This window comes from Colobus angolensis, unplaced genomic scaffold, assembly GCF_000951035.1.
Source record: "Colobus angolensis palliatus isolate OR3802 unplaced genomic scaffold, Cang.pa_1.0 Scaffold291, whole genome shotgun sequence".
Classification (NCBI taxonomy): Eukaryota; Metazoa; Chordata; class Mammalia; order Primates; family Cercopithecidae; genus Colobus; species Colobus angolensis.
Window position 1 is genome coordinate 1,849,784 of NW_012116166.1, and position 16,188 is coordinate 1,865,971.

At 48.7% G+C, this 16,188-nt stretch overlaps 1 protein-coding gene across 1 annotated transcript in view; it reads right to left on the reverse strand.

Annotated features, from left to right (window-relative positions):
• Window positions 1–733: 733 nt before the first annotated feature.
• LOC105516825 (chromosome unknown open reading frame, human C19orf12) overlaps window positions 734–16,188 on the reverse strand; it is a 17,115-nt gene continuing 1,660 nt past the window's right edge. The window contains exons 2-4 of the mRNA XM_011949163.1: window positions 9,863–10,032; window positions 3,126–4,392; window positions 734–2,825 (exon numbers count right to left, since the gene is read on the reverse strand). Of these exons, the coding sequence (XP_011804553.1) occupies window positions 4,127–4,392; window positions 9,863–10,022 (426 nt within the window). The 5' untranslated portion in view covers window positions 10,023–10,032 and the 3' untranslated portion in view covers window positions 734–2,825; window positions 3,126–4,126. The remainder of the gene's footprint in view (window positions 2,826–3,125; window positions 4,393–9,862; window positions 10,033–16,188) is intronic.

The following is a 16,188-nucleotide window of genomic DNA, read 5'->3' on the forward strand; positions in this document are numbered from 1 at the left end:
CACCACTGCACTCCAGACTGGGTGACAGAGCAAGAATCCGTCTCAAAAAAAAAAAAAAAAAAGCTGCATACTTTTAAATCCAGCAATTTGACTTTGAGGAATGAATCCTAAAGACTAGAATGCAATAAAGAAAATATTAACACAGTAGTACTGTAATACTTCAGCACTACAGTAGTAAAAACCCACAAATGGAAATCGCACCAGGCACATGGTTAGGCACAGTGGAATATTATGCAGCTATTACAAATATTTACAAGGAATTTTAAATTACATCAAAAATATTATTTAACATTCATTGATAAAGGTGTTCAAAGAGGTATACAGGATAAGAAGAAAAGTACGTTAGAAATATACATACATAGGCTGGGCGCGGTGGCTTACACCTGTAATCCCAGCACTTTGGAAGGCTGAGATGGGAAGATCACGAGGTCAGGAGATTGAGACCATCCTGGCTAACACAGTGAAACCCCATCTCTACTAAAAATAACAACAAAAAAAAAATTTGCCAGGCGTGGTGGTGGGCGCCTGTAGTCCCAGCTACTCGGGAGGCTGAGGCAGGAGAACGGCTTGAACCCAGGAGGCAGAGCTTGCAGTAAACCAAGATTGCGCCACTGTGCTCCAGCCTGGGCGACAGTGCGAGACTCCATCTCAAAAAAAAGGAAAAAAAAAAAAGAAATACACACACATAGCACTAAAACAATTGCAGGAAAGACACCAAATCTGTTACCAGCAGTTTTCTGGGTAGTGAATTTGTGGTTTTTATTTCATTATACTTTTCTGGGTTTTTCTAGGCTTTCGGCAAGAAATACTGACAAAAGAAAATGAACAGTTTTCAGAGACTTAATTCAAAACAGAATTAAAGGAATACTCATGAAATTGGTAATAGTGGCTGCCTCTGGGGTTGGTGTGGGAGAAGGCCTTCCCTTACAGCTTGCACCCTCCCGTACCTTTTAAATTTTGTACCAGGCAGGTATCACTTATTCAAAAATAAATAAATTTCTCCAAAGAAGAAGCAGATATATAAATACTAAAACCACAGGAGCTGAGAAGCAGCAGCTTGATTTCCTGGGGGAAATCAAGAAAACTGTTTTCGGCTCCTGGGGGAGATGAGACTCCAGGTTCAGGCTGCCCTTTTAGGCCCAAAGCCTCCAAGTCACCCCAGAACCCAGCTAGTCTCAGCATCTTCACTCAGCAAGGCCTGCTCCATCAGACACAAAACTGGTCAGGAGTTGAACCATCTCCTTCCTGGGCATTTTCCCCTGCGGTAGGGGTGGGCAGGCTGTGGGAGGGGCTGCAGTGGACAGCTGGGACCATCTGTGTCCCCTAGGCCTGACACAGATCAGGACATCACGCAGGAGTACGAATGAGTGGGGCCCAATTGCCTAACAAAGGGAACTCGATTTCAGCCCTGGTTGTTCCAGGAGAATTTGCTGTAAGCAACTGGAGAAGTTGGCATTTGTTCAACGTGGAAAAAGTGTCCCCCAACTTTGAAGCACTGAACCAAACATCTTTGTTGAGGTTTCATTCCCATGCTGTCTGCAAATCAATGTCTTTTCCTTTACACTAAAAACAGGGCAACTTTAGAGCCCACTAAAGCTACACAAAATTGGGAAGGGGCATGCTCTGATTTCCCACTTTTAGTTCCAGGGACCGTATGAAGGACTTATTTGCGGGAAGAGCAGGAATGATCAGTTCAACAAGAAACGCCACACTCAGTTTTCACAGACAACCCCTCCTTCCCACCGCTACCCTGTCCCCCATCAACTTAAGTGGCACAAAAATGATTAAAGTGGCTTCATTAACTCCAGGAGTGTGGCCTGTGCTAGGGCACCTGATTTGTGCTAGACGAGGCCAGCGGAAGAGCAATCGCTCTGCAAGAGAAAGGCTTGGCCCTTCCTTAATCACCATGGGTTGTAATTCACCCTGAAGTCCTTACACACATGGAGGTGCTGGGATACTGAGCTTTCCTCTAAGCCAGGCCTCAGCTGAAGTGCCTCCCTCCGAGCCTCCAGGGAACTGAGAGGAGAGCCCCGAGTCCCTGCCCTGCCCCAGGACCTGGGGACCAAGAAATAACATTTTTTGTAGAGATGGAGGTCTCACTATATTGCCCAGGGTAGTTTCAAACCCTTGGCCTCAAGTGATCCTCCCACTGTGGCCCCCAAAAGCGCTGGGATTACAAGCATGAGCCACCTCTCCTGATCTACTCTTGCATTCTTTAAAGCCACAAATGTGGTACCTTCCCTCCTGTTCCATTTGTAAGACTTTGAATGTTAGAGATACTTTACACATAATATGTGGGAAAATGACTTTTTAGAAAAACATTTATTGTAATCGATCACACTCAAGTTGTAGTTCTGAAAGCAAAGTGAAAACACACAGTACAGCTATGCCTCAGTATCCATGGGGGATGGGTTCCAGGACTGCAACCCCAACCCTCAGGCACTAACATCTGAGGATGCTCAAGTCCCTCGTGGGCAATGGCACAGTGTTTGCTTATAACCTATGCACACCTTCCTGTATAATTTAAATCATCCCTAGATTTCTTATAATACCAAATACACTATAAATGCTATGTATGCTAAACCATATCGTTTAGGGAATAATGGCAAGAAAAAAGGTCTGTACGTGTTCAGTACAGATGCAATTTTTTTTCAAATATTTTCTATCCGAGGCTGGTTGGATCCAGATGTGGAGCCCACAGTTACAGAGAGCTGATTGTTCTGGGGAAATCTTTAGGGGAGAAACATTTCTTAGAGAAGGTTTATATTACACCACTTCAGAAAGAGCAGTACAGGCATACCTCATTCTACGATGCTTTGTGGATACTGTTTGTTTTGGTTTTAGAGACGGAGTCTCACTCTGTCACCCAGGCTGGAGTGCAGTGGCGCCATCTTGGCTCACTGTAACTTCTGCCTCCCGGGTTCAAGCAATTCTCCTGCCTCAGTCTCCCAAGTAGCTGAGACTACAGGTGAGTACCACCACACCCAGCTGATTTTTTCTTTTTTTTTAGTAGAGACGGGGTTTCACTGTGTTAGCCAGGATGGTCTCGATCTCCTGACCTCGTGATCCATCCACCTCAGCCTCCCAAAGTACTGGGATTACAGGAGTGAGCCACCGCGCCTCGCCTGTGTTTTTTTTTTTAATTGAAGGTTTGTAGCAGCCCGGCATCAAGCAAGTCTATTTGGCACCATTTTCCAACAGCCATGTGCTCACTTTGTGTCTCTGTGTCAGCATTTTGAACAATAAATATTTTTAAATTAAGGTTTGTACATTTTTTAAATATAATGCTATTGCACATTTAATGGACTGCAATATAGAGTAAACATGACTTTTATATGCACTGGGAAACCAAAAAAATGTGTTTCCTTGCTTTACTGTGATGTTGGCTTTACTGAGGTGGTCTGGAACTGAACCCACAATATTTCCAAGATATGCCTGTACGTTTTACTAAAAATATTTCATTTGAGAAATAAAACTCAAGAACTACCATGACTTTTCAGATGGGAAGAGTGAGGCCCTGGCAGGGCGAGTCTAGGTGTGCAGCCTAGCGGGTTGAGGTCAAGTCCACTTGGTATTTGAGGCTTTACTCAGCAGGCCGCCTGTCCCCTCCATGGGGCCATTCAGCAGTCCCTGGGTAGGGGAGGGCTGCACTAGGAGGTAAACGTGATTCCAGCATGGGCCGCTCCAAGGCCCTGAGACCCCGGGGCCTGCAGGGGGGTGGGATCCAGTCCTGCAGCAGGTGCTTGGAGTCATCTCCCAAGATGAGAAGGCCCCCAGGGGAGGATGAGATGCAGTCAGACCGTCACTGAGCATGATCACTTCCCTAGACCCACATGGGTGAGAGGACTCAGCAGATGCCTCTGAGGCCTTTACTCTTCACCGGGGGGCAGTCAGAGGGCTGTCATGGCACACCAGTGCACAAGCCACCAACACAAGCTGCTTCATAAGTAATGTCTGGAACGTGACACTGCACGGCAGTGGGCTCTCCAGCAGGACGTTGCTAGTGATACACTGATGACGTGGAGATTCCCCAGGGGCATCCACTGGGCTTCTCCCAACTCCCAAGCCACCTCTTCAGAGTCACACAGTCATCTAAAGGGGCTCCCCACCTCCCTGGAGGCGCGGCCTAGTCATCGTACTGGATCTCGGCCCGCAGCTCCTTGGTGACGTAGTTCACCAGCATGGCCAGCAGCTGCTGCTGCAGGGCCTCGCTGCCCATGACCAGCGCAGTCAGCTGCACGGCATCCGTCCACTCTAGGTGCCTGATGATGGCCATGGCTTCCTTAAAGAGCTTCTGTTGCTCGGCAGGGGGCAGCTCCATTAGGATTTGAGGAATTGGCTTAAACTGTCCACTTGTCATCCAGGCACCTAACAGCCCCCCGACAGCCCCTCCTAGAAAACAAGGAATTGTTCAATTAGTGGGGTTTTATTCATAAGCGATGGCCTTACTTAAGTTCCCACTGAGTGCACATCACCATCACCATGAGCAGGCGGATTCATGAGCGAGCCAGAGCGGGATCCGTGCCACGCCTGCTCCGCCAGCCAGTGTGGAGGGCAAAGGTTTATGCAGTCTTCTGTCCATTTGGCTCAGATAATTGACACCCAACACGCATCCCCTAAGCTCCACATTTTTAGGGATGCAAAATGAAGACTGCCTGCCCCATCTCCCACCTCAGTGCTGGGCCCACTAAGATCTTCTTCATGACCTGACGGAGGTTCATGGGCTTACTGCAAAAATCCCTCTCTCATCACAAAGGAGAAGGCTGAGAAACAAATGCACTTTTTTTTATTTTTATTTTTTTTAGACCGAGTCTCGCTCTGTTGCTCAGGGTGGAGTGCAATGACACAATCTCGGCTCACTGCAACCTCTGACTCCCAGGTTCACACACTTGGCTAATTTTTGTATTTTTAGTAGAGACGGGGTTTCCCCATGTTGGCCAGGCTGGTCTCGAACTCCTGACCTCAGATGATCTGCCTACCTCAGGCCCCCACAGTGCTGGGATTACAGGCGTGAGACCCTGTGACCAGCCACAAATGCATTTTCAAGAGAAACCATCTCAGGCTGGATGCGGTGGCTCACGCCTGTAATACTAGCACTTTGGGAGGCCAAGGCAGGTGGATCACCTGAGGTCAGGAGTTTGAGACCAGCATGGTCGACATGGTAAAACACCATCTCTACTAAAAATACAAAAATTAGCTGGGCGTGGTGGCACACGCCTGTAATCCCAGCTACTCAGAAGCTGAGGCAGGAGAATCACTTGAACCCGGGAGGTGCAGGTTGCAGTGAGCCGAGATCACACCACTGCACTCCAGCCTGAGCAACAGAACAAGACTCTGTCTTCAAAAAAGAAACCATCTCAGTCGTGAGACTGAATTTCCTCCCCTAGGCAGCTGATATGCTCCTTGCCCCTGAACTTACGAAATATCCAGTGAGCCCACGTGGTTAAAGGACCTGGGGACAGATAAGGAGGCTCTTTCCTCTTGAAGCAGTGCTTTTCATAGAACTCCTCCAAGTTGTACAATGATAAATAACAAATCTCGCCGGGTGCAGTGGCTCATGCCTGTAATCTCAGCACTTTGAGAGGCTGAGGTGGGCAAATCATGAGGTCAGGAGTTCGAGACTAGCCTGGCCAACATGGTGAAACCCCGTCTCTACTAAAAATACAAAAAATTAGCCAGGCATAATGGTGGGCGCCTGTAATCCCGGCTACTCAGGAGGCTGAGGCAGGAAAATCACTTGAACCTGGGAGGCAGAGGTTGCAGTGAGCCGATATTGCGCCACTGCACTCCAGCCCAGGCAACAGAGTGAGACTCCATCTCAAAAAAAATAAAAATAAAAATAAACAACAAATCTAAGGTAGTTTACTATTTCTACTTCTGCCACCCTAAAAGGGCAGAAACATTATTTTTAAATGTGAACTCATTGCCAAGGTTAGGTCATGCTATTCTGGGACTTAAAGACCTTGTATCCATGGAAAGTTCCACCTGAAGAAGCCACGTGCAGGATATGGTGCAGAGGAAGGCAAGGTGCCCTAGGGAAGGGGTCCAAAGTCAAGTGCCTCCAAGAGCTAGGGAGGAACTAAGAAGAGTGAGGGGGCGGGTGGGCCTTACCTGGCCCCTCCTCTGCTGAGGTCGGATGGGTGGCAGGCTCTGATTTCATCCCAGCCTACAGTCTGGGCCAACCAAGCCTTGAACCGCATAGACCTTCTGAGGCCCAGGACACAGAAGACCTGGACGACCTGCTTCCTATTAGATGGCAGTGGCACTTCATGCCAGTTCATTGCTACCACACAAAATACCACATTTGTAGCTTTAAAACACCTCGTGATTTTTAAATATCACCAATCAGATATTTAAAGATGAAGCCCACTAGACTTAGTGACTCACTTTCAACAGACAGAGTATGGAAAGGGAGAAAGAAACTTTGTAATGGAAAAACCCAGCAAACATGCCCTTAACCAAGTGTTCAAGGTCAACATCACTGATGACATCATGTGAATGTCATATACACCCAGAATTAATGCAAGAGAAGGGAGGGGGCACATCACCTCCCAGGCATGCCTCCCAAAGACTCCTAACTCCAGTCCCATCCTAAACACATCTGGCAAATTCAAACTGAGAGATGTGCGACGAAATACCTGCCCAGTATTCCTCAAAACTATCAAGGTCGTGAACGAGGAAAGTCTGAGAAAGTGTTAAAGGCCAGAGGAGACTAAGAAAGCAGGCAATTCAATGCAATGTGGTGTCTTAGACTGGATCCCGAAGCCAAAAAAAAAAAAAAAGGCCATTAATGCAGAAACTGGTGAAACCCAAATCAAGTCTGGAGAATGGTTAATAGTAACATATTCGTTGGTATTTTAGGTTTTTTTTGTTTGTTTGTTTGTTTTTCTTAGACAGAATCTCACTCTGTCACCGAGGTTGGAGTGCAGTGGTATGATTATACCTCACTGCAGCCTCAAATTCCTAGGCTCAAGCAATCCTCCCACCTTGGCCTCCCAAGTAGCTGGGATTACAGACTTGCACCACCATGCCTGGCTAATTTTTTTTTTTTTATTTTTTGTAGAGACAGGGTCTCATTATGTTGCCCAGTCTGGTCTCAAACTGCTGGGCTCAAGCGATCTTTCAACCTCAAGCCTCCCAAAGTGCTGAGATTACAAAGGCATGAGCCACTGCACCCAGCCGGTTTTAGTTTTGACAAGCATACAATAATATACATGAACACTAGGAGAAGCAAAACTGGGTGGAGGACATACGGGAATCCTTTGTACTATCTTCGCGACTTCTCTGTAAACCTAACATTATTGCAAAATGAAAAGTTTCTTTCAAAAATGCAGCCCAGGCCAGAGAGAACCCACTGGCTGGCCGGACTCAGACGACAGGCAGCAAAACCAGTGCTTGCTGCTTCTGGAAGCCAAGCACCGAGGCCTCTGGAGCAGACACCACCCCGGGTACGCAGCTGGGGCCAGCCCCATATCCCAGAGGCTGAATGCGACATGCAGACAGGGTTCATCTCCTCTGCAAAAGAAAGGCACATTCTGGGGAGGGAAAGCCAGCTAATTTACAAGTTTTACTGAACTTTTCCCCATGACACCAGTGAAATGCTCAGAGTCGACAAGAGTTGCACTCATGTGCACTAAACCTTTATGAGAACATCAATATTTGATTTAGAGCAGCACTTAATGCAAAAAGTCGCCAGGAATATCGACCAGCAAATTACTGGCTCTTTGGAGAGGAGAAAATTCCTTTGTTTTCAGGGTAAAATGATGCTCCCGCCCGTGAACAGGGGCTGGAAGTAGTGAATCCCCTGGGCTCTCTTAGTGGACATCCTGTTCTCCACCAGCTTTTACTCAATCTGAATAAAATATGTGCTCCCAAAATAGCATCTGGGCACAGCTACATGATAAAATGATCCCCAAAGCCTTCCCCTGAGCACTGATGGAGGTGGGGGCACAGATGCAGAGTGTCACAGAGGAAGAAGGAAACGGTTTTGTCTCCCCCATCTCCGGTTCCTTCTCAGATGGCAAGATGCTGAAGTCAGGCCTCACTAATTCATGGAGTTTGGAAAGGGAAATATGGAGAGGGAAGGTCTGGGCCCACCCACACATTAATTTTTCTCCCCAGTGTGAGCCTCAGCTTAACGAAATATCCTTGAATGTCAATCCCACTACAGAAGGGAAGCACAGAGCAGGAACCCCACCAGCGAGCTGGGGAACGGAAGTCAACCTCAGCAGAAAAGCACTTCTCTCTCCCGCCTGTGAGCATGGAGACTACATGCCACACAGAAGGGATCTCCACCAGACGGTAAGCTCTCCACGCCCCATGTCCCCAGCTCAGGCTGGCCAGCACAGAGCGGGCATGTGGCAAGTATCTGCCGTGCCCGATATGAAAAATAAGTCATCATAAGAATCCCTGTTAAACAGAAGCAGGTCCCTGAAGCCACCTAGAAGCCACCAGGAGGCCTCGCTTGGCCCCTGCCCAGCTCAGGTCTGAAGGATGGTCAGCTCTCTGACTCCATCTATGGTTTGAGTCACAGCCCCGGGCCAGGTAGACCTTCTGAGGCTCAGGACACAGGAATTCTTCCTTCCCCAAGCCAAAGAAAGTAACTTCATCCTAGCTGCAAGGAACAGTGGAAGAATTAGCCAAACTTTCATTCATTGCCAAAAGTTGATTTTCAAATAAAAGCAGGTGGAAAATGCCCAGGCACAGTGGCTCATGCCTGTAATCCTAGCACTTTGGGAGGCCAAGGCAGGTGGATCACTTGTGGCCAGGAGTTTGAGACCAGCCTGGCCAACAGGGCAAAACCCTGTCTCTACTAAAAATACAAAAATTAGCTGGGTGTGGTGGCACACACCTGTAGTCCCAGCTACTCAAGAGGCTGAGGCAGGAGAATCACTTGAACCTGCGAGGCAGAGGTTGCAGTGAGCCGAGATCATGCCACTGCACTCCAGTCTGGGCGACAGAGTGAGACTCCGTCTCAAAAAAGAAAGAAAAAATTGTAGGTGGTAGAGGTGGGCAGGCCCTCTAGGGGTGAAAGGCAGTTCTTTTGGTGGTCTCTTTCAGAACCGCGGAGCTCTCTCAGAATGAGCCCGCTCACATGAATTGGCCACACCGCATGTGCTGAGAAGGTGCATGGCCCCTTCCAGCCTCCTCCCTGATTTCCTTTCTGCAGGGACCTTGCAGTCATGATCAGGGTGAGGGAGGCCACCATGGGACCCAGGACACCCTGGTATCTTCAGAGGCCTGCTGCTCTGATACTTATTCTGGGATCCTAGCACTGGGGAAAAGGTGCCTCTAGGCCCAAATGACACAGATGCCATTTTCAAGAGTGCCCCACACTTCTGAGACATTCACACAGAAGCTTGCATTTCCAACGGGACAAATTACATCTGCAAAGAACATTTCCCAGAGGCAACCTTAACTCCACCAACTCCTCCCACGAGATGCATGGCACCACTTGTACGAGTTCGTTTCTCCCTGTGTTTATTTTTTTTCCTTTTTTTTTTTTTTGAGATGGAATCTCGTTCTGTCGCCCAGGCTGGAGTGCAATGGCACGATCTTGGCTCACTGCAACCTTTGCCTCCTGGGTTTAAGCGATTCTCCTGCCTCAGCCTCCCGAGTAGCTGGGAGTATAGGCATGCGCCACCACACCCAGCTATTTTTTGTATTTTTAGTAGAGACAGGGTTTCACCATGTTGGCCAGGCTGGTCTCAAACTCCTGACCTCAGGTGATCCACCCGCCTTGGCCTCCCAAAGTCCTGGGATTACAGGTGTGAGCCACCACGCCTGGCCTTCTCCCTGTGTTTCAATGGCCCTTTTATGACATCCCCAAGGCTGGCTGTCTCTGTGAGACACCTGAACTTACCAACGGCGAGTCCCGGCGGGCCGCCCACCAAACCCCCGACGAAGGCCACGGCCCCTGTGACCAGGGCACCCTTCCCAGAGTGTTTGACAGCCGCCTTCATCTTCCTCTCCCCAGAAAGGGAGCACAGCAGCTTCATGATGTCCTCCACCATGATGGTCATCGTGGCAGGCCTTCAAGGGAGAAGTCCAGAGGGACAGTTTTAATGAGCATAAGAGTATTAACGCCACTCTAGTTCCTAGAGTTTTAAGGAAGGGTCCCCCTTTTCAGGAGAGCACAGCAGCTCCAAGCACCTGTATGAGACAGCATCCAGACGGTGCAAAGTTCCCACAGACAGGGCAGGCAGCAGTTAGTGAATAAGCAAATAGCAGCGGCTGAGTGGGTGAAAGGTCTTCTTTGCCCTCTGATTAACTTTCGACTTAGGACAGATTAAGGAGTAACCCGGCCACATGTTCTGCTGGTTCATCACGAGGGAGGTGGTCTGACCCTTCTGGCATCAGTGGCCTTTGCACTGGCTCGGGGAATGCCCTGCACACAAAGTCCAGCAGAGACCGGGAAATCCTGGCAGGAGGCATCTGAGCTGAGGCCAAGCCAGAACCGGGGAAGGGATGGGACTCTGTGACTACACGGGCACTCACCTCCGGTGGGCCCTGAGCAGAGGGTCAGATACCTCCCTTCTAAGACGGAGACAGTCCCTGCAGGCTGGACTCTCAGATGGTGCCAGCAGGATGGGCAGGAAGCGCCTGGCGTAAGTCTGGAAGCCTGCAGGCTCCCGACCCAGGATGGCTCTGAACGAACACTGTTACTAACGCACACACTGGGCTGCCTTAAGCAACTGCTCTTAAAATTCAACACAGTTGTACCCATGGGACACTAAAAGCAGGGACAAGATAAAGCTGGGAGACAAAGCAACTGGAGAATAAAATACATGAAAGCATTCCCAGGCTTTGCAATATATATGGACAGAAAGATGGACGGGCAAGTGAACCTTCAGCACAATGACCTTTAGCACAATCCTCCAGGGTAGGGAAAATGTGTGCCACGCTGGAGCCAGAGCAGGGAGGGATGGGCTCTAGAGAGCCCAAGGGCTGAGAAAATCAAAGGGGCCACGAGGTGGGGGGTCTCCTCAGAGCTCTGGCTGAGCCCAAGGCTCCAGCAGTACTTCCCTTTCTCACCGGCACTTCCCATTTCATTCTAGGTGGAAATATTGAAACAGGTGCTACAGCAACTTGACTGAGGAAGTTATGGATAGATTCTATTGCTTATTATCTTTTTCTCTTTTTTGAGACGGGGTCTTGCTTTGTTGCCCAGGTTGGAGTGCAATGGCACAATCACAACTCACTGCAGCCTTGACCTCTTGGGCTCAAGCAATCCTCCCACCTCGGCCACCTGAGTAGATGGGACTACAGGTATGCAATCACCACGCCCAGCTAATTTTCTTTTTATTCTTAGTAGAGATGACTACTATGTTGCCCAGGCTGGTCTTGAACTCCTGGGCTCAAGGGATCCTGCCTTAGCCTCTCAAAGTGTTAGGATTACAGGCATGAGCCACTACATTTGGCCTTAATATCTTTGGGTTATATGTTATATGAGAGTGTTTTTTTTTTTTTTTTTCAGAGACAGTGTCTCTTGTTGCCCAAGCTGGTGTGCAGTGATGCGATCATGGCTCACTGCAGCCTTGAACTCCTGGGCTACAGTGATCCTCCCACCTCAGTCTCCTGAGTAGCAGGGGGCTAAAGGCATGCAACACCACGCTCAGTTAATTTTTTGTTTTCATACAGACAGGGTCTCGCAATGTTGCCCAGCCTTGACTTCCTGAGCTCAAGCAATCTTCCTGCCTCAGCCTCCCAGAGTGCTGGGATTACAGGCATGGGCCCCACACCCAGACATGTGTGCTTTTCTGACCCAAGGATGATCCAGAAGCAGAAGTCCCCACTGTACAATTGCTCTCCCAATCCTAGGATATAATTTTGAGCCCAGAGAACAAACCCATGAATCCATGAGAAGACCACAAAGTCAGGTTCTCAGAACTTCTCTGCAGTCCCAGGAGAGCATCCTGTGCTCCTGTCCCTGTAAATTTCCCTTCTTTTTCCCCTTTGGCACACATTAGACCTTTCTCCACAAGTGCACAGGAACCACTGAAAACCTTGTTAGATGCAGCCAGTATGGGAGGGTAAGATTCTGCATTTCCAACAAGCCCCCAAAGTGCTCCTCTGATCTCACTGTGGGCAGCAAGACCCCATGAAGGCAAAACCCAGGACTCTGACATTCGTTACTCAGTCTTCAAATTCAGAAATTGCAAACAAGCACCCTTAGATATGTCTTTTTAGCCCCATGAAGTATAAGAGGCAGTGGGAGGGCAGGCCTTGTAAGCCCTGCTCATATAAGGGACTGGAGGAGCACTCAGGCCTGTGGGTCCCTACTCTGACTACCCTGTGCCCTGGATCTCCCAAAACCTGATCTCCTGGTTTCCAGGCCCTGCCCAGCTCCTTTGCTTGCTGACAGGTTGAATGCCTCCTCCTTCTCCCCAGAAGAGAACCCCCTTCCACTATTCCAGTGTCAAGATTTGTTTACATACAAATGTCTAAACGATAAAATGGCATTATAACAGCGTCCCGACTGAATACGCAGAAGCCACTCAGAAATGCGGAGACAGAAGGCAGAACCTGATTTATCCAGTCACCATGGTCCTGAAACAAAATGACATAGATTGGGCGCAGTGGCTCAAGCCTGTAATCCCAGCACTTTGGGAGGCCGAGACGGGCGGATCATGAGGTCAGGAAATCGAGACCATCCTGGCTAACCCGGTGAAACCCCGTCTCTACTAAAAAATACAAAAAGGTAGTCTCAGCTACTGGGGAGGCTGAGGCAGAAGAATGGCGTTAATCCGGGAGGCGGAGCTTGCAGTGAGCCAAGATCCGGCCACTGCACTCCAGCCTGGGCTACAGAGCGAAACTCTGTCTCAAAAAAAAAAAAAAAAAAAACAAAAAACAAAATGACATAGATAGATAGAGATATTGACAGAGAGATTTTGTTTTTCTTTTCTTTTTTTTTTTTTTTGGAGACAAAGCCTGCTCCGTCACCTAGGTCATCTAGGCTGCAGTGTAGTGGCACGATCTTGGCTCACTGCAGCCTCCACCTCCCAGGTTCAAGCAATTCTCCTGCCTCAGCCTCCCGAATAGCTGGGACTACAGACATGCACCACCACACCTGGCTAATTTTTGTATTTTTAGTAGAGATGGGGTTTCACCATGTTGGCCAGGCTGGTCTTGAACTCCTGACCTCAGGTGATCTGCCTGCCTTAGCCTCTCAAAGTGCTAGGATTACAGGTATGAGCCACCACGTCCAGCACAAAATGAGATATATTTCAAGTACATATTAAGGTAACCAAAGGAAATGATTTTACAGTAAAATCTTACAAAAAGCTCAAAATCCTGGTGTAAAATATCTAATCACCTTTGAGCTTAGTTCTGGTTTATATCCAGCTTTTCATCTGTCAGTTATATTGGAAAAAGGGAAGGCCCCTTTGGAGGCTGCAAGGAACCTCCCTTTCCCAGGGTGTGAAGACCCTGAGCCCTGCCACGCTTGGTCTGCAAGACTGGCTTCCAGGTCAGTGCCTGGACACCACTCCCACCACAGGTTGTCTACAGTTTTGGGAGTGGTGTTTTGGGTCTGCACTCTCAAGACAGTTTCTGCACAGCAAGAAAATGCATGTAGAAGTGGAAAGAAGGCAGGCAGGAAACAGATACATAAACACTTTAGCTCTACTGGCTACCCAACTTCCGGCCTGCTCCGAATGACTTGAAGTGAAAATCTACAGAGGCTCAAGAGATGTCCTTGCAAAAATGCTACTTCCAACTCTACCTGGCCCAGCCGGGCCGGCATCAATGTGAGAGGAGAGAAATCAATTAGGCAAATAGTTAGGGCAAGGGTCCTTGGCAGAATTCTCTTCTAACAAAAAGCAGCCTAAGAGGTCGTTTCCCTTTCAGAAAACACAGATAAGGAAGGCAAGCTCTAACACAGAAAGGGGTCCCCTGTGTGACATACAGACATATGGTGGGCCCCAGTAAGCACAGTCCTCTCCCTACTTACAAATACTCAGACACGGCTGGGCACAGTGGCTCATGCCTCTAATCCCAGCATTTTGGGAGGCCGAGGTGGGCGGATCACAAGGTCAAGAGATTGAGACCATCCTGGCCAACATGGTGAAATCCCATCTCTACTAAAAAAAAATACAAAAATTAACCAGGTGTGGTGGTGCTCACCTGTAATCCCAGCTACTCGGGAGGCTGAGGAAGGAGAATTGCTTGAACCCGGAAGGCAGAGGTTGCAATGAGCTGAGACCACGCCACTGCACTCCAGCCTGGCAGCAGAGCGAGACTCTGTCTCAAAAAAACAAACAAACAAACAAACAAAGAAATACTCAGACACAGAGACTTGCATGGCACGGGTAAGAAGAGCTACCCTGGACCAGGCATCTTGGAGTGTTCTACCCCCCGCCCCCCAACCTTTTTTCATACATGCACAGTAGGAAGAAATAAGCAACATGGAGTAGTAACTCAGGCTAAGAAGCCCACATGTGCACTAGAAAGGATGGGGTGGAGGACTCAGAAATTCACACCTTATGTAAATGAAGCACCCGTCCCACCAGCTTGTCTATAAAAACCCTTGCATTTCACTGTAAAATGGCAGCCCATCTTTCTGGGACCCCTCTCTGATCCAGAGAGCTTTCTTTCTTTCGTTTATTAAACTTCTCTAACCTACCCTCTGGAGTGTCTGCGTCCTTGATTTCCTTGGCCGTGAGACCAAGAACTTCCGTGACATCTCAGACAATGAGGCAGGTTTCACTGAGACACAAGCCCAGGGCTCTGCAGAATGGGAGGGCCAGCAGCTATCACTGCATGTGTGAGGGCAGGTGGAGGAAGTCACTGCGTTTTAATAGCTCTGCACCATGGGTAGAGACGTTGTGGCTGACTCCATTCAAGGTTTAATTTATTTGCAATAATCATTTCAGAAGTGAGAGCATTAACAGGCTCTTGTTGAGGAAGAAAGGTTAGTAACTCCACCTCCTGAGCCCTTGCTAAAAAGCTCAGCTTCCTGAATTCTCCAGGCTCGCCAGATTGAGAGGGAAGCCCACCCTGCTCCTTCTCCCACCGCAAGACTGCCTTTGTCTGTAAATGACAGGGAAGTGGGTGAGGAGGGAGGATGGGGACAGACCTCAGGGGGTGGGAGTGTGGCTCCCCCCTCTCCACTGTATCACACCTATTTCACACTCAGATTTGCCCACATTCCAGGCCCTGATCACAGGAAGCCCATCTGCCAGCCACAGGGAAGGCAAATGACAACTTGAAGCCCCACTTTCTTGCAGGTGCCCAGGCTGCTCTGAGAGGTACAGAAAGATGGAGACAAGCCCATCCCACCGACAGCAGCCTCGCTTTCTGAGTTTGGACCAGACTGTAAGAGATAAGGGAGAGGAAGACTCTCTCTACTCCAAGTACCCTGTTCTTTAACAAAAACTTAGATCTGGCTCTTGTCAACATTGACCTCCCACCTCTCCATACCCCAGCGCAAAAGCAGTAGGTGGATCCCACCAGCAAACATTTTTAGATTAGATTAGCTCATAGTTGTTTTTTTTAAAACAAATTAGTTGCCAATATTTAAAAATCAGGAGATTTTGCATGCACCTCCGATTCCTGATTTCTCCTGAAAAACCAGAAGACCAGATCACATCGGACCTGCCATTCTGTGTAGCAATGGAGGCCAGGGCTGAGCAGGGGCCGTCTGCTGCCCACCCCCATACAGCAGGGCCCTGCCCTCTCCACCCCAGCCCCTCCTGGCAGCATGTACCTTACCTACCTACTTGATTAATAAACAGGTCACTTCAAAGCTTCTCCAAGTATCCCTATTTCTTTCTTTCTCTTTCTCTTTCTTTCCTTTCTTTTCTTTCTTTCCTTCCTTCTTTTCCTTTCTCTTTCTCTCTCTTTCGTTCTCTCTCTCTTTCTTTCCATCTTTCCCTCTCCCCTTCCCTCCTGCATTTTTTTTACCCCTAGAAACGCAGTCTCCCTGTGTTGCCTAGGCTGGTTGGGAACTGGCCTCAAGCAATTCTTCCGCCTGGGCCTCCCGAGTAGCTGGAACTACAGGTGCTACTTCAAGATGGTGAAACCCCACCTCTACTAAAAAATACACAAATTGGTCAGGCGCGGTGGCTCACGTCTGTAATCCCAGCACTGTAGAAGGCCGAGGCAGGTGGATCACAAGGTCAGGAGTTTGAGACTAGCCTGGCCAAGATGGTGAAACCCCGTCTCTACTAAAAATACAAAAAAAAAAAA